The sequence below is a fragment of the Neomonachus schauinslandi genome, chromosome 12, assembly GCF_002201575.2.
Source record: "Neomonachus schauinslandi chromosome 12, ASM220157v2, whole genome shotgun sequence".
Lineage (NCBI taxonomy): Eukaryota > Metazoa > Chordata > Mammalia > Carnivora > Phocidae > Neomonachus > Neomonachus schauinslandi.
In genome coordinates, this window is record NC_058414.1 from 9,010,231 (window position 1) to 9,033,364 (window position 23,134).

The following is a 23,134-nucleotide window of genomic DNA, read 5'->3' on the forward strand; positions in this document are numbered from 1 at the left end:
CTGGTACAACTTTGCTCCGCAAGTTGGAGGGACGAAAGGCGAAAATGGGGAACCCTGGTACGAATCTGGCTCAACGGAGGTTGGGTCACTGAGTAACTGGGCCAGTCGCGAGGACTGGGACTTGAGGGAGAGCGCGGGGAACGTCCCACTCGGAAACGAACTCCTCAGGGCGCCCGCTGGCTCCCGGACGCCGCCTCCTCCCTGCACGCCGGCCCTCCCGGGTGCGCTCGGGCCCACAGGGGCCACCGCCGTCCGTCACCTCCCCAGTCGGTGGCCGCCTGCGGTCTTCGCTGCGGATTCTTCCTCCCTTCTCCAAGCACGGCGCTCCTCCTCGGCTCCTCCCGATCCCTCCTCCTCCGCCTGGTCCCTCCTCCTTCCAGCCCAGCCTCCCCGGCCCCCGCCCCCGCGAGCTAGACGTCTGGGCAGCCCCCGCAGCGCGGCGGCAGCAGCCTCCGCCCCCGGCACGGTGTGTACGCCCGCGGTCAGGGCGGCCCGAGTCCGGAACGAGTCCCGAGCGAGTCCCGAGCTAGTCCCGAGCGAGCCCGGCGGCTGCCGCCTCCCAGACCGGACGACGGGCTACCTCCGCGTCCACCCGAGTCCTGTCTCGCCGCCGCGGCCGTCGCCGCGCACGGCCGCCCGACTCGGTCCTGACTAATTGCGGAGACCCGGAGCCAGCGCCTGGCGGCAGCGATGCGACCCTCCGGCACGGTGGGAGCCGCGCTCCTGGCACTGCTGGCTGCGCACTTCCAGGCGAGTCCGGCGCTGGAGGAAAAGAAAGGTAAGGGCGAGCCCCGCCGGCCGCACGCCGCCTCCCGACGCGCTCCGACCGGCAGCCGGCCCAGCTCGCGCTCGCCGCACCGGCTCGGCGTCCCGCGCCTCCCGCCCCTCCTTTCCTGTTTCCTTGAGGATCAGCTGCGCTTCTGGCCGGGGCTGTGGGAGGAACGGGACGTTTCGTTTCTGGGCTGAGCGAGTCTAAGGCGGCCCAGGACGGGAGGCTCCCAGCGCAGGGCAGCGGGGCTGCGGGCGGGGTGTGGGAACCACCGGCTGGAGCTCGGCGCCCCAGAGCGCTCGCAACTTTCCGTCCTCACTTTCCTGGCCTCCTGTGCGGGGTCCGCGGACGAAGGCAAAAACTTGGCGCGGGGCGGCTCTGGTTCCCGCGGGGCGGGCTAGCGTTCCCGCACGTGCGCCCCGCGCTTGTCCTCCCGAAGGGCCAGGCCGGGCCCGGGGCGCGCGCCCGAGGGGCTTTGGGAAGCTGGGGAACGACAGCGCCCCCCCCCCCGCCCCCCCGGGAATCCATCTCACTCCTCGGGCCTCCCGGGACAGGCGGCTTCCCAAGCAGACCCACCGCACGTCCTCCTTACACCCGGGTCTCGTACTTGAGCCCCTCGGCTGGACCCGGCCTTGCCGGCCCGGGTCCAGGCCTGGGTGGGTCGCAGGACCCTGCAAGCCCGTTTCCCGGGTGTGGTGCTGTAACCCTGAGCTGAGAGCCCCGAGGGTCTCGTGTCTGCCTCTACCTGAGACTACGGGGAAGGAAAGGCGTGGTTTCGTCTTAAACAAAAAAGGGGGTGGGGCCGGACCCGCCCCTTGGGCGCAGACCCCCCGACGCTTGCCCGGTTCTCCATCCTCCTGCAGGTCGGGGGGACCCAGGCTCCTGGCCAGCCCAGAGCTCCCACCCAGGCGTCCACGCCCCTCGGGCTGGTGGGGTTTCGCTAAGTCGTCGCTTCCCGGGAACTTCCGAGATTTGCCCCCACCTGCAGCCCTTTGGTTGCGTATCCAGGCGTTAAGGTGAAGCTGGACAGAGCGGTGGGACCAGCAGCGGCGGGACAGCTGGGTCCTGCTGCCGAACTTCATAGGGGCGGAACCCATCAGGTCCCCACGGTTTTTTCAAAATAAGGCTCACAGCAAACTTTCCTTCTCAGAATCCCGAGATTTTCTCTTTGGGATGTTCCTTTTAGCTTTTGGGGGAGTTTGACATTGGGCCAACCAAAATATTAATTTTTTAAAAAAGGACCGATATCCATGGTTCATGGGTGCCAAATGTCCAGACTGAACATGAGCGAGTCTGGCTTCGTGACTGCTGGCCATAAACCCACTTGACATGAGAAACATGCCTCAGAAGGTTTAATTACACAATTTCAAAATCAAGCAACCCGGGTTCCAGGAGTCAGGTCGGTACTTGCTGTTGATGTCATTGGCATAGGGAGTCCGGGTTTGGTGCTGAGTGAGTTTGCTTGGGGAGCATTAACGCATAAACCAGTGGTTCCCAAACTTTGTTGCACGTTAGAATCACGTAGGATTTTAACAAAACAAAACAAAACAAAACGAAAACTGATGTCTGGCTCCCACCCCCAGACATTCTGATTTCATTGGTCTGGGATGAGACCTGGGCATCAGGATTTTTAAAAGGTCCTCTGGTGATTCTGTTGGGCAGCCAGGTTTGGGAGTCACTTCGGTGAGGAAGAGACTGGTAAAGTCTCTGGAAAGATTACCTGCCGGTGTATGGAACATACAATCTTTTGGAACATCTGGAGTGTTAACAATCTTGCAAAATATAGGAAAGAGGAGGTGGGGGGTGATTTCAGTAATAAGCGATTGGTCTTATCACTGACAGAGCTGGTGGAAAGCTTTGCGTCCTCTAAGGGGTCTGAAGGGCTCACCTTCGTCTCTGCTGGGAGTCCTGGAGACTGTGGTCCTGCTCCTGAATCAGCCCAAGATAGAGTCCTCTCAGGCAGGTGGTATCTCTCCCTCTCTGCCTCAGGGGACCCCCCGCCTTATTTTAAATTGACTCTTGGAGCACCTCCAAAGCATCACTTTTTTTTTTTTTTTACTCCAGAAGTGTTCACAGCTCTTTGCTATTACCCCTTTGAACACTGCTATTAGCGCTTGGAGATTTGTTTCTGAGAAAAATATAAATACCACTTAATTTGACTGTCCTGTATTCGCTTAAACAGAATGCTCCTGAATAAAATTGTGAGAGTAGGCGAACAAATGTCATTCTGTTAAAGTAACATTAAGCAAACAATTTCAAAGGGTAAATTATTAAAAATATAAAATGAGATATTTTTCCAAAAGGTGTTAAAGACCCATATCAAATTCAGTCTGTTCAAGAAAATTGGTTCATTTTAGAGAGACTTTTTTGGCTCTAAGATACGGTATCTTCTGTTCTTATTGCACTTCGTACTGTCAAACACTGTTTTAAGTGTCCTTTTAATCCTTACATGAAGCATACGTAGTGGGTACTCTATTTATAAAATGAGGAACTGAGGTACAGAGAAGTAAAGGGACTTCCACATTTCGTGAGAAGCAGAGCCAGGATTCAAACTCAGGCCTTCTCACCCTAGAGTCCTGCCTCAACCACCTAACTCCACCGCCCTGTGCGAGTTCTGGTTTCAGGACAGCCAGCCCAGGTGTGTGCGATCATCCAACGTCCGATGCTGGGAGCGGGGAGGAAGAGGACCAGGGAACGGGTTCCTTAGGATTGGTCTCTGTGTGAAATGTCTATTTGGTGGTCTAGACTCTTGCTCATTTCCTCAGTAGTCACTCTGCTTGCCTTAGGTGGAGGCAGCTCAGTCACCAGAACAGCAGTGAGCTTGGAGATTGCTTGGGGGTTGTTAAGCAAGCCCCTCCCTCTTGCAAAATGGAGAGGTCAAGGTGTTGCCCTAGAAGAGAGCCTGGGGGGTGTTCTGGAGACTGCAAGAATTCTCAAGCGAGGAGCCTGTCTCAGCGGCTTCTCTGAAGACGTTCTCCATTCAGTAGGTCTGGGCTGTGTTGAAGAGGAATAAATGAGAGGATTTTGAACCGCATCCCAAGTGAAGAACCACTACCCTCTTTTCTGTAAGGAGTTCAGATGTGAGGAAGCCCAGTTCAGTCCTGGCCTGGAAACCAGGAGGTCTGTCTTCTCATTCCAGCTGTGTCAAGGCGGACATGTCACTTACCAGCTCCAGGCCCCTGAGTCCTCATTTCTGAATTCAAGGACTATTTATTGAGTGCACAGAATGTGCCAGACATTATGAGTTAAAAGGGGCAGCAGTGATCTTGATAGTTTCTACTATTGCTTCCACAGTGTGACTCTTTAAGCCATTAATTAAGTACAGATGGTCTTCGATTTACGATGGTTTGTCTTAAAAGTTTTTATTTTATGGTGGTGTGAAAGCAGTGCACATGAAGTAGAAACTGTACTTGGAATTTTCATTTGGATTTTTTCCCGGGCTGGTGATATGCGGTAGGCCCCTCTCCCGTGATACTGAGTGGCAGCCACACAATTACGAGGGTCAACGACCGACACGCTGACGACCGTCCTGTTCTTCACTTTTAGGACAGAATTCGATAAATTACGTGAGATATTCAACACTTCATGTAAAATAGACTTCGTGTTAGAGTTTATCCACCTGTAGGCTGATTGTAAGTGTTCTGAGCACGTTTAAGGTAGGTTAGGCTAAGCAACGATGTTTGGTAGGTTAGGTGTATTAAATGCATTTTCAACTTAAAATATTTTTACTTTACAATAGGCTTGTGGGGACACAGCCCCATCATAAGTCAAGGAGGATGTGTGTTAGTAAATTGCTTTCCAAATCTGAAAAGGAGACCAGAAATCTATGTATCTGTCATGTATTCACACCTGTGTAGCTCTGTCTGGCAGTAACTGGTTGATGCCTCCAGTAGGTTTTTGACCATTATTTCCAGCTTTATGTATTTAGTTTCCTAGTCTGTAATTTTTCAAAAACCTATTCTGAGGTTTGAAGAAGCCGATTGCCAAAATCCATTGTGCTACATAATTAGACTTGGTCCACGTGATAGCACTAATGTGTTTTGAAATGTTTTTAGAGGTAGTGTCAGTGAAGATGAAGGATTCCGCCCTGTGTAAAAAGAAAATACTCCCTTTTTTTTTTTTTCCTCCCCTTTGATCTGAGCGTCAGGACCAGCAGCTAGTGTCTGAAACTTTTCTGACAGGAGTGGCAAGCCAACTCTAATATTAAATTGATGATTATGGATGTTCAGGGAAGATAGCCCCACGCTGGTGCCCGAGGCCCCAGCATTAGGGTGGGATCAGAATGTTAGGGACGCTCAGCTTGTTGAAGGACCCACCTGGGAAATCATTTGGCCCTTGCCCTGTGGCTTGCTGTGAAAGTTGTGTGTCTGTGTGTGTGTTTTAATTTGGACTTAGTAAGTCCAGTAGAAATGGGCTGATTTAAAGTTAGGTTTTAATAACAGGGGTATGTTTTGAGAAACATTCAAAAGCTCAAAGTTCTAGAATGGTTCGTTCACCCAGGCATTGTTTCCATGTACAGTTTCAAAACTAGATTCTGCTCTTCAGATCTGTACTGAACTACTTTCACTTTGTTTTCTTCTGTCACTTTTGGACATTTGTAATTATCATAAACACTTTTGGCCTCAGTTATTACTGTTTTATTCTTAAGCCATCAACACGTAGGGAATAGAATATAAAACTTGTTCCCATGGGCCATTCCCATTGACGTCATAGCTTCTGTCCGTTCCTTCTTTTTCATTTTCCTCCCAAAAAAGGTTGTCTTCTCGAAGACAATTCCAACAGTTGGCTCTTTGCACAACATCTCAGGATAGTCTGCCATCCAGCCCATGGGCATGAGCAGGTTAGTTTGAATTCAGGCAAGGATCCAAGCTTATGTCAAATAACCGGTTTGACTGAAATTTTCACTTTTTCAGAGTCATTAGGTACAGCCTCCTTCCTACACATTTAGATAGACACACTCAATTCAGTTGTCTAGAAAGTTCCCCCAGCCAGCTGGGAGCAGGAGGGGTATTTTAGGGCCAGTGAGCAGCGGTGGCTTGTTTACTTAGCCCTGTTAGAAACTAAGTGCTGGATTTGACATTTTAATCTCTGAAGGCCCTGAAGTATAATATCAAATGCCTGACCCTGTTGACTAAGCATCTGTGAATTGCATATGCTTAAAATATATTCTACTCCTACCAAATTTCAGCAGCTTGCTTCAGAAAGTAGTATGTGAAAGTGAACACAGGGGGATAGAATTTCCTTCTTCGCTCCAAGTTCTAGCTCATGCTGGTGGGCCAACACACCTGGCCCTGATTTAGTAGAAATAATTACATAAGTTAACCTCTATTGTTTGTCCTTAGAGTATAAGGACACGAAGTGCTACCTATTACAACTTAAGCTTTTATTTTCTTTGTGCGTGAACCGCAGTGAGCAGTTTGAACTGTTCATCCGCATTTGGAGACTTAGGAACGAATCAGAGTTGGTACTTGCCCTTTAGTCAGCCAGGAGAAGAGATATCTCTAGATAACCAGTGCGTCACAGAAGCAATGATAGAATTCTGTACAGGATGAATTCTGGTATTACTCTTTGCTTTTAATTCCACCTGGAGAGGGGGCCAGGTATCCACCCCAAGCTGTGGCTATTTCCCTGGAGACTACAATACGAAGGCATCCCAAGAGTAGGTCCAGTAGTTGCAAAGGCCCGAGGAGCACTGCTTATTATCCAGTGTGATGGGAGGTGAAAGGGGAGATGGGGCGGCTACCCTTCACGAGGGCTTCGCTGCTGTCCTCCCGTCCGAGGGGAGGTGCACCGGGGACATCTAAGCTGGGAACTGGCACGAGGGGTCTGGTGTTTGAGAAAGAGGACTCTAGCAGCAAGGTGGGGAGTGGACTGCGCAGGCAACAGTGGAAATAGGGAGAGAGCTGACTTCTGCGGGCCAGGAGAGATGCGGGCGGGAGAGCCGAGAGGATGCAGAAAAGTGACTCCGGCTGACCTGGAGGCAGTTAATGTGTAACCAGGACAAGACATAGAGGATCCCAGGTGACACACAGGGTTCTGGCTTGGAAGGTAGGATAAACACTGTCGCCACTCACAGAGGCTGTGAATGCTGCAGGAGGAAAAGAGTCGGTTGGGTGGATGCGAAGTGCCCAGATGGAAAAGTCGAGGGGCCGGTAGAGTATACAGGTCCAGAGCCCAAGAGAGCAGCGTGGCCTTGAATTGTCATTTTATGAGATGTCTCAATTGCACGTATTGTCTTTGGCCATAAGAGAGCCCTCCCCCAGGCTGTCTCATGCTCGCTGTCTCCATCCGTATGGATCCAGGCTGGGTTCTGGATTACCGGCTGCTTTCTTCACTAGGCTGCTGTGGGTTAGCAGCCTGATCAGTTGCAGTTATGAGCAACTGATAAGTAATGTAGTGTGCATATAAGAACCTTGGGAGTCGCATTTGTATAATGCCACACATTGGGCATCCCGCATTTCTTATTGACGACACTGTCACCTGTCATCGTATAAATGTGAATGTCTTATTAGAGCACCTGCTAAGGTTTTAGAATTTCCTGCTTCATTTTCCTAAACGACTACGAGGAAACTTAGAACGTCAAAAGTAAAGTGCCTGGGAGGTGACACATTTTACATCTAAAAATGAAAATGGCATTTTTAAAACTTATGGCCGGATGTGAAGAATTGAACTAGAATCTGGATTATAGTTGATAGTTCTAGCATTCTTCCCGGGAGCATGATTTGGCCCTTTACAACTTGTTATGAATAAGAAAAATGATTACTTGACATCCTTTATTTAACTCCTACAGAAAACAAAGAGAGAGACAAAAGTCTTCATAATTCTAGACATAATCAGTGCACGCCGGGTCACACTGAAGTCAGAAAGGGTCTCTTAGATTAACTGGGGAACCACTGCCACTTGTGAGAGGACATCTGTGTCCTGATTCACTGTTGGAAATTGCACAGATTAACCTGTTGATTTGCAGAGAGCATTTGGAAACAGGTAGATTTGTAACAAAGGGTAAAGTATGGCCGTTGGTTCTCCCTTGGGTACGCATGCCTTTATGTAAGAGGAAATACAGAAGTGGTTCTAGACCACTTTACTTAGCAGCGGTTTTAAGAACATTTTTGAAGGATTTTCCTTTAAAACCAGAAACGTGATACCTGAAGGTTTACCACTGTGCACACGCAGGCCTGTGCATGCTGCATAATGTCATGATTGCCATAATGTCATGATTGCGTTTCCTTACACATGATATAATGATATCCTTATAACTGTTTGAAAGATCCTTTCTTTTACTCCAGGTTTTGTAGAAAATTGGTGCATTGCATATAATCCCTCCGATATGACAAACTTAACATTTTGAGGGGAAAAAATTGTGCATGTTTTAGTTTATTTGCCCATACTCATAAATTCATCCCTATTTTAGAGTCTGGAATAAAAACAAATCACTTATTGAATCTGTGCTAGTCCTCAAGGATGGGCATGTGTGCCTGGAAAAGTTCTTACCAGCATAAATGAGATTTCAGAAAGATTGTTTTATAATGTCAAAAACCTGGGTTTGCTTATTTACCAGCAAACACTGAATATCTGACAACTGCCAGCTTGTCTGTGTTTACACAGCATCTCCTAGTTCATTCTTATATATCACAAGTCGTAGCAGATGGTTAAATTGTGCTGAGCAAGATCGATTAGACAAACCATTTGAAGTGTGTTCTAGTACTAACTTTTTCTTTCTTTTTTTTTTTTTTAAAGATTTTATTTATTTATTCGACAGAGAGAGACACAGCGAGAGAGGGAACACAAGCAGGGGAGTGGGAGAGGGAGAAGTAGGCTCCCCGCTGAGCAAGGAGCCCGATGTGGGGCTCGATCCCAGCACCCTGGGATCATGACCTGAGCCGAAGGCAGATGCTTAACAACTGAGCCACCCAGGCGCCCACTAGTACTAACTTTCAAGATCCGTTTTTGAAAGTATATTTTAACACAGTATTAGAAATTTAAATAATTATCATCTCTTTTCCAAGAAAAGAAAAAAAAACCCAGAACCCGCCAATTTCATCTACTTTTGATTCCACATGAATGCCAGAAAAAAGAAAGGTGGTTGTTGAAGAATTATTATGCCACCTGTTGGCTTTTAAGATACTGATTTTAGGGAGGCCTTTCCCTATGATGAGTTTCAGAACATTTTCTTGGCTTTGATTTGCTGCAAAGTTAATAGAGAATCAGAAACCTTATCCTTATAGCTACTTCTTGCTTTCTTTACCTCTGCTGGCATTTCCTGGTGGTTTAATAGACTGTATGCATGCACTGTATTTATGAGTGAGAATAATGTATTGCCTTAATCTGTCCTCCCTCCCTTCCTTCCTTTCCTGCTTCCTTCCTCTCTTTCTTTTTTGCAAGCGGTTATGAATGAATCTTCACCAAGAAAGAAAATTTTGATGTATGACTGTAAATGAAAAATTTTGACAAATGACTGCAAAAATATATTATGTAGTTTTTTCAAGTTAGAACGTCAGAGGCATTCAGTGTTTATGATTATTTTTAATACAAATATGAATAGACGTGTATCCTTCCTTCAAAAGTTGTATTGCTCAGGGAGTTTTTCTTAGGACATGACTTAATGCATTTTTCTCCCCCTGCAATCTGTTGTTAGTTATAATAGAGAAAACCGGTTAGGATCTACCTTCCCAGTTTCAGCTTCCATAAAATAACTAAACTAGATGGTTTGATGGCTCCTAGCAGCTGCAAACATCTATGAAATTAAAAGCCAATCTAAATGCGTACAAGATACATATTTAAACTTGTAAATAATAAGTGTGCTGTCTCTGTGATTTAGATGTTAAAACACTGATGTCATAATAATAATAACACCTTGCATTTGTATAGCACTTTACAGTTTTCACAATGCCTTAACATCCATCTCTCCAAGCTTCCTAACAACCCCACAGGATGGGGATAATTATGCACGTTGAAGGTGAGGGACTCAGGCTTTCAGCGATTCTGCAGTTTGCCCATGATCACCAAGCTAGTCAACATTAGGTGCAGGGAGGTTTTCCTGCCGTACAACAGACACCGTTTCCTTACACCAGTATCAAATGTCTCCAAAACTCGCCTTCCTCCTCCTTTAAGACACCATTGCTTTTTAACTATTGATGCCTCCCCTCGGTGGTAGTCCTATTTGTGAATGGAAAGACTAACATAGAATATTCTCAAATTTTTTTGTTACACTTCTATTCCTTGTACCCAGTGCCCCTCACAGTTTTGGTATATTCTGCTCCAGTTTTGTTCTTTCCCACTTTTTTCTTGTTATAAAGTTTTGTTTTTTTTTTTTAGAGTTAAGTCTCTTATACATTGTAATTGCACATTTCATATGATACAGGGCAATAAATTTATGAGCCTGGAAAACATCTCCTTTAGAAATTAGAACTATGACTTTTTGAAGTTGTGTCGTGAACTTCTGTAAATTGCCAGACCTATAAATACTCGAGGTAAAAATGAAGAGAGAAAGCAACTTGATGTAGCAGTTGGGTCAGTCAGCAATGCCTACGGCAAAATGCGGTAACACACACAGATCTGTAGAGTCATTTCTGTGATTTAAATGAAGCACACACTTAAACTCGTTAAGGTGTATAAATAGCTATTATGAAGAAGACAAATTTAACGAATTGTGGACACTCCAGGATTGCTGGTTTTCTATATCAGATCCTTTATAAGAAGCCGTTCTGCCTGAGATCATACATGGAAGCGTTGACTTTAAGGAGAAATTATTACAGAAATCACAGTTCTCACTTAGAGGAGTGTCCTCGTTTGAATGAATACAATGTGTGATGTGACAGTTAGTAGATCTGTCATTGATGGTGGTATACCTTTTCCAAAAGAAATTTCAGAATACGGTGTTTATTTTCCTCCATTAGGAAGGAAAGAACTTCTTTTCTTATTATTTGTTTCTGACATAGTGGAAACTTCAGCACTCCAGCAGAAATTCCCCCCACGCACATTTATATTTCTTAATAATAAAGCAAAGTAGGAAAAAGTCCCGTATGTAAACTGAATAAATGATCTTTAGTTGTCATTGATGTTGTAGAGGTTTAGAGAATATCACTCAGGGAAAACTTTTTTTTTTTTTTTTTTTAAAGAGCCAAAGGTGATGCATCTTTTGTTGAATAAGTAAATTTTCCAGTCAGCATGCAGTTAGTGTATTGATTTTCAGGGTGGCTTGCTTAGGAATTGGCCTCTATGCGTTGCAAAAATTATTTGGGCAAAAGCTATGCCACTTCACCTTCAATCAACAAAAGTCCGCCCAGCCAAGGCAGAATAGACAAAGTTGAGCAATTTGGTGAAATGGGACAGCATGAAGTGTCAGACTAGTTGCTCAGTTTTTCACTTCGCTTTTGACTTCTAAAGACTCTCTCTCTCTCTCTCTCTCTCTGTCTCTCGTTTAAATGCAAACTCAGTGATGTGCCTGGTTTGGAGCAGAGGCATCGAATGGGAAAAGTCCCAGACGGATTGAAGACCTGGGTGGTTATCTGAGCCCATCTTCCCTCATGCCGGAGCCTTGTTCTTAAAGTCTTGGCTAGAAAAGCCAGGCTTTGAGAGTGTTGGGCAATGGCTGCTACATATTCATAATGTTGCCCAGTTGCGAAAACAAAACGTTCAAACGATAGCCAGGAAAATAAGTAGGCATGAATTCAGGGCCTGAACCATTCTAATGAAACCGGTGAAAATGGGGTGCCAGGGTGGGGAAAATTTCCAGTAGTGTATATACTTCTCTTGCAGTTTGGGGGAATGTTTTTCTTTCCTCCTCGGATGTTGTTCTGGGAGGAGGTCAGACTTTATTTCCCTTCTGGGCTTGCTTTCTCTCATCTAGGTGATAGGGGAAGAGGTCGAGCAGGTGGTAGCTGAATGCAGGCTTGTAGTCTAGTCGAAATTTTATGGGTTGGGTGACTTCTGAACACTATTTACAAGGTTGAATTTTAATTAAAAGGGAACCACTAGGTACCACATAGTGTAATAACAGTAGTGCTGATCTCCTGATCGTCACAGGTCCTGTTCACAAGATGTTCTGCTAAGCCCAAAAAGGCCTGGGCTAAGTTCAAGAGTAGTTTTAAAAGTAATAGATAATAACTAATTAATACCTGGTGATTTTGAAAGGGACCATCAAACAGGTCAACTCAATAGGTGTCTTCTTAGAGGTGGAGAGAGAACAATGAGCTCAGCAAGTCTGTCTCTGTCTGAGGAAGCAGCATTGTGTTAGAGGTTCAGTGCGCCTCTCAGGGGGCCAAGTCGTCTGCAGATGAATTTCCTTACAAGGACAGTTTGACCTGGTGAAGCTTCACCTGCACACACTTCTTTTGAGCATTCCAATATGGAGTAAGCAGAACCTGGTGCGATCCAGATTGGTTCTCATATTTTTTTTGGGCGGGGGGGATGTGTATCATGACATGATTGACCAGGGTAATGCTTACAGGGGAACACTGACTCCAGAGATGGGTGACTGCTTGGTCTCCTGGCCATCTGTGTGGGCGACGGCATCTGTCTGGCCCTTGGACTCGACCACACTCCCTGTTGGTAGTAGTATTTTGCAGCAGACGCTTCTGGTCGCCTATCAGGTGGGTACGCCCACTCGCTGGTATAGATTCTCCCGAAGAATCTCTGTCCCTTTGTATTTTTTTCTTTCTGGCTGCAAAGTGGAATGCATAGGTCATTGATTAAAAATGGGAAAAATAGGGGCGCCTGGGTGGCTCAGTCGTTAAGCATCTGCCTTCAGCTCAGGTCATGATCCCAGGGTCCTGGGATCAAGTCCCGCATCGGGCTCCCTGCTCCACGGGAAGCCTGCTTCTCCCTCTCCCACTCCCCCTGCTTGTGTTCCCTCTCTTGCTGTGTCTCTATCAAATAAATAAAAAATCTTTAAAAAAAATGGGAAAAATATTCCAGGGTTTTGTGACTCAGAGGAAAAGGGGACACTTCCTCAGCCAAGAGTTGACTACGTTTTCGGGGTGAAGGGGACTGACCAAGCCAGAGGTCAAAAAAGCCACCTGTGCCAATTGTTTAGGGCTCTTGGCATAACTCTGCTCTTTTTTTTTTTTTTAAAGATTTTATTTATTTATTTGAGAGAGAGAGCATGAGAGGGAGGAGGGTCAGAGGGAGAAGCAGACTCCCCGCCGAGCAGGGAGCCCGATGCGGGACTCGATCCCGGGACTCCAGGGTCATGACCCGAGCTGAAGGCAGTCGCTTAGCCAACTGAGCCACCCAGGCACCCGGCATAACTCTGCTCTTAAAGGCTCCTCTAGGTGGATGCTTGTGAAAGTCCTCTGGTTCTAAGTGTGTCTGAAATGATCATGTCTATAATTTTCTCAATCTGAACATGATTATAATAGGCTAAGGAATGCATTAGGCCAGTGATTCTAGACTAATCTAACATTTGATGGATGTTTTTGTTGTTGTTCCCGAAAAGGCAATAATAACCTTCTTATAGCTAGCATCTATTTGATGTTAAATATTTTTATAAGTAGGAAAACCAAAATGTATACATGGGACTAAAATGAGTATGCAAGACAATAAATATACCAAAAAAAAAAAAAAATCTCTAGACCTGTTGTGTGGTGCTTTTCTTTGGATAAAAGTAATGCACTAAGGCTTCGTCTCCTCCACACGTATGGGACCGTGCAGGATGTGACAGACAGGGGTGCTGTCTCTGGACCCAGGCCCCACTTTGGTTGCAGGGTGCTGTTGGCCAAGTTGAGTAACTACTGGGAGTCCTGGTTTCCTCATCTGCAGAATGATGATAATAAGGGCACTTACCTTGGGGCACCTGGGTGACGCAGTCGGTTAGGCTTCTGACTCTTGGTTTTGACGCTGGTCATGATCTCAGGGTGGTGAGACCAAGCCCTGCATCGGGCTCCATGCTCAGCGAGGAGTCTGCTTAAGACTCTCTCTCCCTCTGCCCCTCCTCCCATGCTCGCTCTCTCAAAAATAAATAAATCTTAAAAAAAAATAAATAAATAATGGCACTTATCTCATGGGGCTGGTGAGGATGGAGTGGGATGATTTGTGTAGAGGAAGGAGGGCACAGGGCCTGTCCCCGGAGCACATTCTAGAAGGCCTGGATGTTATCTGTTTGAAGGGCTGACTCGCACCGTGACCTATGCCCCTCACCATGACCTTAATGACCCTATTGTAGGTGTAGAGGAACCTGAGGTTTAGGAAGGTCCTCTCACTTACCCAAGGTCATCTGCCTAGGAAGGGTAGACTCTGGCCTGTGATTGGGGAGCTCATGCCCTTCACGGCTGATGTCTGCGCCGGATGTCTGCCCTGCTCTCGGGCCCTTGAAAGGCCACAGGACCCAGGCAGGGGAAGGCTCAGCTCGCTTTGCCCCCTCGCTGCCCATCTCAGGACCCCCAGGGCACAACCATTTGACCCCTCTTTCCTTCCATGGTGGGCCTTACTTTCCCTTGAAAGAGGATTGTTGTTTTCCTGCGTGGCTCTGGGCCAGCCTTTGAAATGCTCTTCATTTCATTGTACAGCCCACTGATTTATTCCGGTGCTGTTTTTACTTTCAGACTTGTTATGGCTAATGTGAAGGCTATTGTTTTGTCTGTTTTCTCCTGCTCATTCTTTCTCCCCTTTCGTGGCATACGTGGCCATGAGGGGCATGCACGGTTCTCCCATCCAGCCTTCATGTCTTCAGGGTCCCCTGGACACCGGGAGGAAGGCAAACACCCTGGAGCCCTCGGCCCTTTCGGCAACAGTTAAGCTTTCTAAAGAGAGAAAATAATGGGTATGCATTCTCTCTTTTAATTATTATTTGATCTGACTGATACTTTCCTCTGGGACTCCATCCTCACACCTGCCTTTGGTCCCTGTTCTTCCCCTGGTTCTTAATAGCAGGGCCTGCAGGTGTTTATATGGACCAGGAAAAGTGCGTCAATCTCTCGATCATTGTTATCAAATTTGCAAGGTAGCAGACTGGTCAGAGACTTGCTATTTCCTACCAGCAGTATATTAAAGTTATTTTTAAAGTTGTTTTATATCTGTGAGTAAAAATAAATTTCTTTTGCTGCAAGAAACACCAAAAATGGAAAAGCTAACAGTTCAAAGATGATAATTTATCTTGTAACTACGGCTAGCAGCCTGCTTTATTAAACAGACGATTTCTGAAATTATTTGATTTACAAGTGGGTTGAACGGGGTGGATCTAACCTTTGGGCCAGTTTTCTCCATCCGTGAGCTTTCGGGACTCACTACGGCGTAGTCGTGGAGATGTAACCTGCCCGGAGCACTCCATTTGGAAACATAAGAGACACAAAAGGAAGAGACTCTCACTACCTATATGTAAGGCTCTGGGAGGCACACTTTTTCTTTTTTTTCTTTTAGTATTAACTTCATGGTTAGCATTTATTTTTTAGTGTTAAAGCAGCGGCAGGGGGTGAGTGTAGGGCAGGGGGAATGTGTGGTTAGAAAGGAAGAATTAAGGCAGTTAACTATTATGCATACCCTAGATAATGTTTTCAGCATTACATTCTTCACTTTCAAAACACATTTTAGAGTAGGTATTTGTTTGAACTTAATATTTTGGTCTCACTTCTTTTCAGTATTTTTTTTAGAGGTTAACAGAGAAGTTTAGATTTTTTAAAATTGCTGTAGTTCTTAGAAAAATCATACTGAAAACAAAACGCTGACCATGTTACATAAATAAGAATAGTGGTTTGCTGCAATAGCAGAGCTTTTTGTTACTAGCTTTTTATTTTGAAAGAATTACAGATTCACAGGAAGTTGCAAAATAGGCACAGGGAGGTCAGGTCGGCGCACCCTCTCCCTAACCTCCCCCAATGGTAACATCTTAGTAGGAAGTTTTAAATATTTAGTTTGACATCTTTATCTAATATTGACCTAGGCTAAACGCTCACTGTTTTAATTAGCTAGTGAGATGGTATTATAGAAATCATCGTGTTCATAATACTGTTTAGAAGTTACTTTTTACGCTTTTTGGTCTTTAACTCTTGGAGGCCATGCAGGAATGAGGGGAAAGGGAAAAAGGGATAGAGGAAAAGCATAGGTAGGCAGACAGATTGAGAAACAGAGAGATAGAAAAACAGTATAGAGGTTCCTCAAAAAGTTTAAAACAGAACTGCCCTACAACCCAGCAATCACGCAACTGGGTATTTACTCAAAAAAACACAAAAATACTAATTCGAAGGGATACATGCCTCCCTGTGCTTCTAGCAACATTATCTACAGTAGCGAAAATATGGAAACAGCCCAACTGTCTATCAACTGAAAAATGGATAATGGATAAAGAAGATGTGGTGTGTGTGTATGCATATATATTATATATTGCATTATATGTATATGTACTCCTATATATATATAGGAATATTACTCAGCCACCAAAAATAATGGAATCTTGCCATTTGCAACAATGTAAATGGACCTAGAGTGTATTATGCTAAGTGAAACAAGTTAGTCAGAGAAAGACAAATACCATATGATTTCATTCATTTGTGGAATTTAAGAGACAAAACAGATGAACATGGGGGAAAGGAAACAAAAGAGAGGGAGACAAACCGTATGAGAGACTCTGTAACTATAGAGAACAAACTGAGGGTTGCTGGAGGGGAGGTGGGTGGGCGGATGGGCTAGGTGGGTGATGAGTATTAGGGAGGGCACTTGTGATGAGCACTGAGTGTTGTATGTAAGTGATGAATCACTGGTTTGTACTCCTGAAACAAATATTACACTATATATCAACTAACCAGAATTTAAATAAAAACTTGAAACAAAAAAAAAAAAAAAAGGAGAAACAGAGAGAGAGATGGGTTTTCTTTCATTGACTGGACAAACCAAACACTCTCTTGTAGTTTTTGGGTCAGTTTGCATGAACTAAGTTTATCTTCTATTCAAATCACAAATGGTTTGGGTTTTTGTGTATGTACCGCCTGTTCAGCCCATGTTTGTTTTCATCTATTTGTCCTAATTTGCCTTTTTTATATCAAGTATAGGTGCCCTAGATGAGGTCTTCTGGAATGCTGATGATGTCATGTTTTTTTATTTAGATAGTGATTACACAGATGTATTCATTTGGTAAAAAATTCATGGAGCTGCACAGTTTTAGTCTGTACACTTTTCTACATTTATGTTATACTGCAATAAAAGTTTTAAATAGTGTACTCACAGTCACTTCGTAGAGAAGATAAAACCTTATAGGCTAACGCTCATATTTTATTAGGAAATTCAGGATCTCAAAGAAGGTATGGGATTTCAGTCAAGGCAATGAATTTATTCTGTTTTGGTATATATAACAAAAAATAGCCCTTTAAAAGTGAGACTCCTCTTACTGCTACTTCAATTTGCTCTAAGTTACAAATTATTTTAAAAATAGGGTTAAAAAAGAGTCGCAGCAAGGTAGCATGCTTCTCCTCCTTTACCTGAATATCTAAATCCCTGGAGGGAAAACCTCTTTTTTTTTTTTTTTATTCTTATGTTAATCCCCATACATTACATCATTAGTTTTAGATGTAGTGTTCCATGATTCATTGTTTGTGCATAACACCAGTGCTCCATGCAGAACGTGCCCTCCTCAATACCCACCACCAGGCTAACCCATCCTCCCACCCCCCTCCCCCACAGAACCCTCAGTTTGTTTTTCAGGGTCCGTCGTCTCTCATGGTTCGTCTACCCTGGAGGGAAAACCTCTTGTAACAGGTATTAACCAACTGCAGAATCTTTGCAGAAAGACAGTGTCCTTTGGGGGTAACCACAGCTTCCTTCCCTGTCTGTTACTTCCTAGGGTCAGGCTCTTGTGGGGCTATATTCAGACCAACACAGGGCAAGAGAAGAGAAAGTGAATCCCATGGTAAAGGAAAGTTCTCACTTCACATAGCAGGTGCATACCCATAGTGCAGATCCTCTTGTGGAGTTTCCAGAGCCTTCCAAAGCTCTCTAAGCATTCTGAGCCCCAATTCTTACACCTGTCATATTGCATGGCCATAAACTATGTTTGCAGTATAACAGGGCAGCTTATTTTAGTAGACTGGTACAATTTGGCAGAATCTTATGTGCATGTTTCATTTTCAGTTTTCAGTGTGGTTCAACTCAGTAGGCATGCATTAAATGTGTATTGCATGCTGTATACGAAAAAACTGCTGGGTGCTGGGTTACATAGGCAACGTAATCTTTACCCGTAAGGAGCCTCTAGTCCAGAACCCCATTCATTCTGTCACATTCTCCGAAGTGAGAATTTAGTCTAATGTGGTTTGTGAGTACTTCACAACTGAAATGATGGTCGTAGAAACCAGAATGGGTGTGTATGAATGTTAAGTGTAACATAATTTTGCAGCGCACTTTATAGCTTTCTAAGAGCCTTTGACATACTTTTTCTCATTTGAATAATCGTATGAAAATAGCCTCAGTTCCCTTTTTGATCTCTTGATCAGGGAGATGCCAGAGATAAGGAGCCTCCAGCCTCTGCGCCCACAGAAGGACTGAGCTAGCTCTGAAAATTTGTGTACTCTCTTCATGTTTCTAAGTTGACATCTAAAATTGTTTACCGTAGGGGGCGCCTGGGTGGCTCATTCGGGTCAGCATCTGCCTTCAGCTCAGGTCATGATCCCAGGGTCCTGGGGTCGAGTCCCACGTCGGGCTCCCCGCTCAGCGGGGAGCCTGCTTCTCCCTCTCCCTCTACCCCTCCCCCTGCTTGTGCTCTCTCTCTCTCTCTCTGTGTGTCAAATAAATAAATAAAATCTTTAAAGAAGACATTAAAAAAAAAAGACCTTATTTAAAAAAATAATAAAATAAAATTGTTTACCATAAGCTTAATAGCTATAAGAGATCTAATTTCAGCCATTTAAAGCAGCTAGTCAACTGCTTTTCTGCCAGATTGACTTTTTTTGGATTGATCTTCTGCCAGAAAGATTGGTGTTTTTTTTTCCTGATCAAACAAAACAAAACAACATGCTAATTCTTTCCTCAAAAGGTCTGTCTCAGTTCTGAATGCGGATTCTAAAGTGGGTATTTGACCACACCGATGGGAAGATGGGACAAAGTGACCCATCATGAGTTGGTCACCTTCAGCTTCAGTATTTCAGAGCTGAGTCAGGCACTCTGCACTCTGCCGTCCCTTTGTCTTGGAGGACTGGGGAGGGGAAGAGGAGAGCCTGGGGCCTGTGGTGCATGCCGGCACGTTGGCTGTAGGAAAGAGCACAGGTAGAAGATGACACCCTGGACATTGTTCTGTTGTGCCCATGCTCCCTGGGAACTCCTGCAGGGAGACACTTCCCCCAGTTTGAAGACTGCTGACTGGAGCCTGAAGACGTCAACAAGGCAGCGGTGGGAAATGATCACTGAGGAGACCGGAGGAAACACACCCTGCCAGGAGCACTTGACACTCTCAGCCCTAGTGAAGCTTCCCAAAGAGGAGGGGCTGACACTTGCGGGTGGTGAGTCTGCCAACAGGGTCCCATCAGACTGGACGTGAGCCTGTTTACAAAGCAGCCTTGCATTGAGCACCTACTACGGATCATGACCTGTGCTTGCTTCCGGGACGCAAACTTGTATTTGTTATCCCTGCATCGAGGAGGCGACAAAGAAGCAGTGGGACATTTATGAACCTGCTCCAAAATCATTTCCTCAAACCGAGAGCCACAAACGTACCCTCGCGGGAATGGCTTGAGCATTTTATACTATTTTAAAATTGTGTTTATTCATTTTTGAGGGTAATCTAAATTCTTTTGAACTTAGGTACAGACTGCACCATTTTGCAGCAATAAATCACAGTCACCCCACCATGCAATGATATTATTCTAAATAGTCACTTGTATCTTAAGGAAATTAAGGGGGGGGGGGAAGGGAAGCTGCTGTGTTATATTGGCTCATCTGTTTACCATGTGTTTCCCTTCTCTTCGGCTACTCAGTCCTGCACTGCCCCATTGTCTGTTGCCTGAAAACAGTTGCCCCAAATATTTTGCTTGGTTTTCTGGTTGTTTACAGCAGGAAGATAAGTCTGGGACCAGTTTAGTAGTTGCCAGAAGCAGAAGTGTGTGGCTGACATTTTAAAACCTAAAAACCTAGTTCTACAGTCAGTCCTTCTTCAGTTGTAGTCTGTGGAAATTGTTTTTCTGTTGGGAAAAGAAAAAAGCCAGTATGTTATTAAATTTGAGAAGAATCCCCATAAGTGAATGTCCTAGATGTCATGGAGTTCAGAGGAGCAAAGAGATGGGCCATCTTGTTCCACATAATATGTTAGGGAGCTGCTCATGAAATGCTTGGTTGACATTTGGTACTAAAAGTAGACTAAGGATCGGAAGTTCCCTGTAGAACATGTCATCCTTTAAGGGGAACTTGGAAAATCGGTGTGAAACAGTAGAGATGTCAAAGAGCAGAAGCCTGAAGCACAGTTAAGACAACTGAGGATCTTTAATGGGAAGACGAGGAACCGTAGGGCCATGAGAAGAGGCAGTAAAAGGCATGCGGAGAGACACGTCATTTCAGATCCTATCCAGGCGGAGGGAGAGCCTCTATCAGTGGAAGGTTCCAGAAACTGAGCAGTCATTTGTGGGGTTGTTATTGAGATACACGTTCATTTATAGAGAGGGTGATAATGGAAGGTCTAGGAATACTTGAGTATATAGGTATTTAAGAACTGAACTCTGTGCATCCGTTTCTCTTCATATTCTCTTGTGTTGTTACACTGGCTTCCAAGGAAGCAGTCCTTGAACTGTGACCCCAATAGGCAGGGGGACAGGAACTGTTCCTAAGCTGTTGAGAGTGAAGGGGTGTGGGGAAGACAGCTGGGACCCTCTGTGAATTTGCTCTTGACGGATACCTTTCTCTTTTTTAGACCAGCTAGTTAAGCTCTGGCACATGGCTGTCCTCTTAACTCACACACTGATGGTGAAGCAGAAATTCAGAGTTCCCAGGATGTGTCACAATTTCTATGTATGAATTTTCAAACAAGTTTTTGTATAGTTTAGAATCAGTGTTGTCTCCACTGGGTCTTGTTCCAGCAAGGAGAGTTGCTTATCATCCCGTTTTGTTGCAGGGATGCCGGAATTCTCTGCATTAAGCTTGGAATGTGAGGTCAGAAGAATGTCCGCCCCCCCCCCCCCCGCCCCAGGAAAATATGAAGAGTAGATTATACCTCTGTAGCTGTAGCCTAAATTATTGCCTGTATATATGTGTATATATATCTCCTGTCTTTCTTCGAAGAAATACTAATCCTGAGACCCACAGCTAAAGTCAAGTAGAATTCACAGATAACTTAAAAAAAAAGCTGAGCTTGGAAGATCTGCATAATTATATAAGTCCTCTGCTTGACATAACAGGAACATTTTTCCACTGGAGAGCAGCTTTGGTAAATGCAAAATGGGTGGATTCGACTTTTGCCATTTATTTTACCCATTGCTATTTTTATATCAGAACTGATTTGAAATACTACAAAATAAAATTTAAAAGTACTTGCCTCAACTTTTCTTCACCCTGCATTTCATCATCGGACACGTAAAAAGCTGGAGAGAGAAATTTCTTTGTTTTTGTTTTTTGGTGTCTACTTAATAAAACATGTTTTTTTAACTACTGTGTTTTGGGGACAGCATGCCTTTTCCCAGAAAATCTCAGGTTAACATTAAATAGGCACTGGATGTTTATCTGATCTTGTTTATAGGAGCATGAGAAATTTGGTAACCTTTGTATATATTTTATGCTGTTAACTAGGTAAGAGGTCATTGGAACATTTAGAATTTCCCTACAAATTTCTAAAATTGTCAGGTGAAGTCTCCTGGGTCTAGATCCAAAGAAGATGGTTGTTATTCATCTAGCAATAACATCAGCTATGTGAGAAAGAATATATATGGTTCTTTTTGGGAATCTGCGTTCGGTGACAGAAACCCTGACAACTTCGTGTTAACTTCAGAGTTAACAAGGGTGGTCTGGACTGTTCACAATGCTGGGCGACCTTCGTAAATTCAGTCTGAGCCTCTATTGTGTAAATGTCGTCATTGCACACATGATGTTAGACTCATTGATTATGAGTGAAAGTTTTATATATATACATATACACACACACACACACACACACACACACACGTATAAGCAGGAAGTGAGCCTCGGGTACCCTGTACTTCTCTTATGACGTTGTCTATTGCATTCTCATTGTTTATGTTCTGGTATCGCTTTCTCACTAGATTGCAAGCTCCGTGCGAAAAGGCGCTGTCTGGTTTATTCAGCCTCATCACTCATAGCACCATGCCGTGTAGACAGTGGGCACTAAATAAATACCGGTTGCATGCACTGAACATATCTAAGGTATAACTGCATTTCACATAAACCTCTGAAATCCTAACATGTCTTTATTCACTGGCAGGCATGAACGTATTTTAACAAAAGGGGGGGAGAGACTTTGTTTAAACCAGCAAAGTATTAGATTATGATGATCTCAGTTCATGAATTTCCTCATTGGCCTTCTTTATACTTAATTTGCAGTATACAGAAAAACAGGCATGTCTAACAGAGTGTGACAAGTGTTTTCTTGTTTTACTTTTCAGAGAATTCATCTCCAAAGTAAAGAGCATGTGTTGGTTTAAAAGTACTTAAGGAATTAGTAGTTGGATTAAAATTGAATTATCAAGGAAGAGTGCATCTTAATTTCATGCAGTCGTGATTAGACGTGTTCATACAGAAGAGCCTAAGCATTATTTGCAGTATTCACCATCATTCAAACAACACAGGGGTATAGATTTCTTTTTTTTTTAAATTCAAATTAGTAGAAATGAGCAGGCAGTTCAGAGAAATATATCATCTTCAGAGTCCTCTCAGTAATTAAAGGAAAACTATTTTTACATCCAATATGATAAAATGAGTTTAAGTGCATAATAAAAGGTCATACCCATGATAACTCTTAAATATTACATCAAAGAAAAATAAGTTTGACTTTCATTTACTTGGAAATAGTCATTAACTGTAACCTCAAGAAACACTATGAACAGTGAGCTCTCTCCCCACCAGAGTGTTATAAAAGTCAAACGACAAGAGGCAGAAATCATGTCCTATGTGTCTGTGTGTCTGGAACTACCCAGAGTTGGCACAGTGATGATAGGGCCACAGGTACTAAATGAGGAGTTATTAATGAAATAAAATTGAATTTCAAGGACAGGGAAAGCAAAATTTATTTAATTCTGTGATTCACATCCCAAGTAGCATATGCTTTTATACATTCAGTGCAGGGTATCCCATTTTCGATTTATAGTTCCATGTGGCATGGATGTGGGTGAGGGTCTCATTTATAAAGAGAGTTAATGCAATTTATTCTATGTAAGCGGATGAGGAAGATAGTAAGAAAATTCTGAATGATCGGGTGCCTGGGTGGCTCAGTCGGTTAAGCGTCATCCTTTG

The 23,134-nt window shown here is 44.3% G+C and overlaps 1 protein-coding gene across 2 annotated transcripts in view; it reads left to right on the forward strand.

The window, feature by feature from the left end:
• Positions 1-436: 436 nt before the first annotated feature.
• Positions 437-23,134, forward strand: part of EGFR (epidermal growth factor receptor) — a 200,648-nt gene continuing 177,950 nt past the window's right edge. For both annotated transcript variants that reach the window (XM_021703751.2, XM_044920162.1), the window contains exon 1: positions 437-778. In XM_021703751.2, the coding sequence (XP_021559426.1) occupies positions 691-778 (88 nt within the window). In that variant the 5' untranslated portion in view covers positions 437-690. The remainder of the gene's footprint in view (positions 779-23,134) is intronic.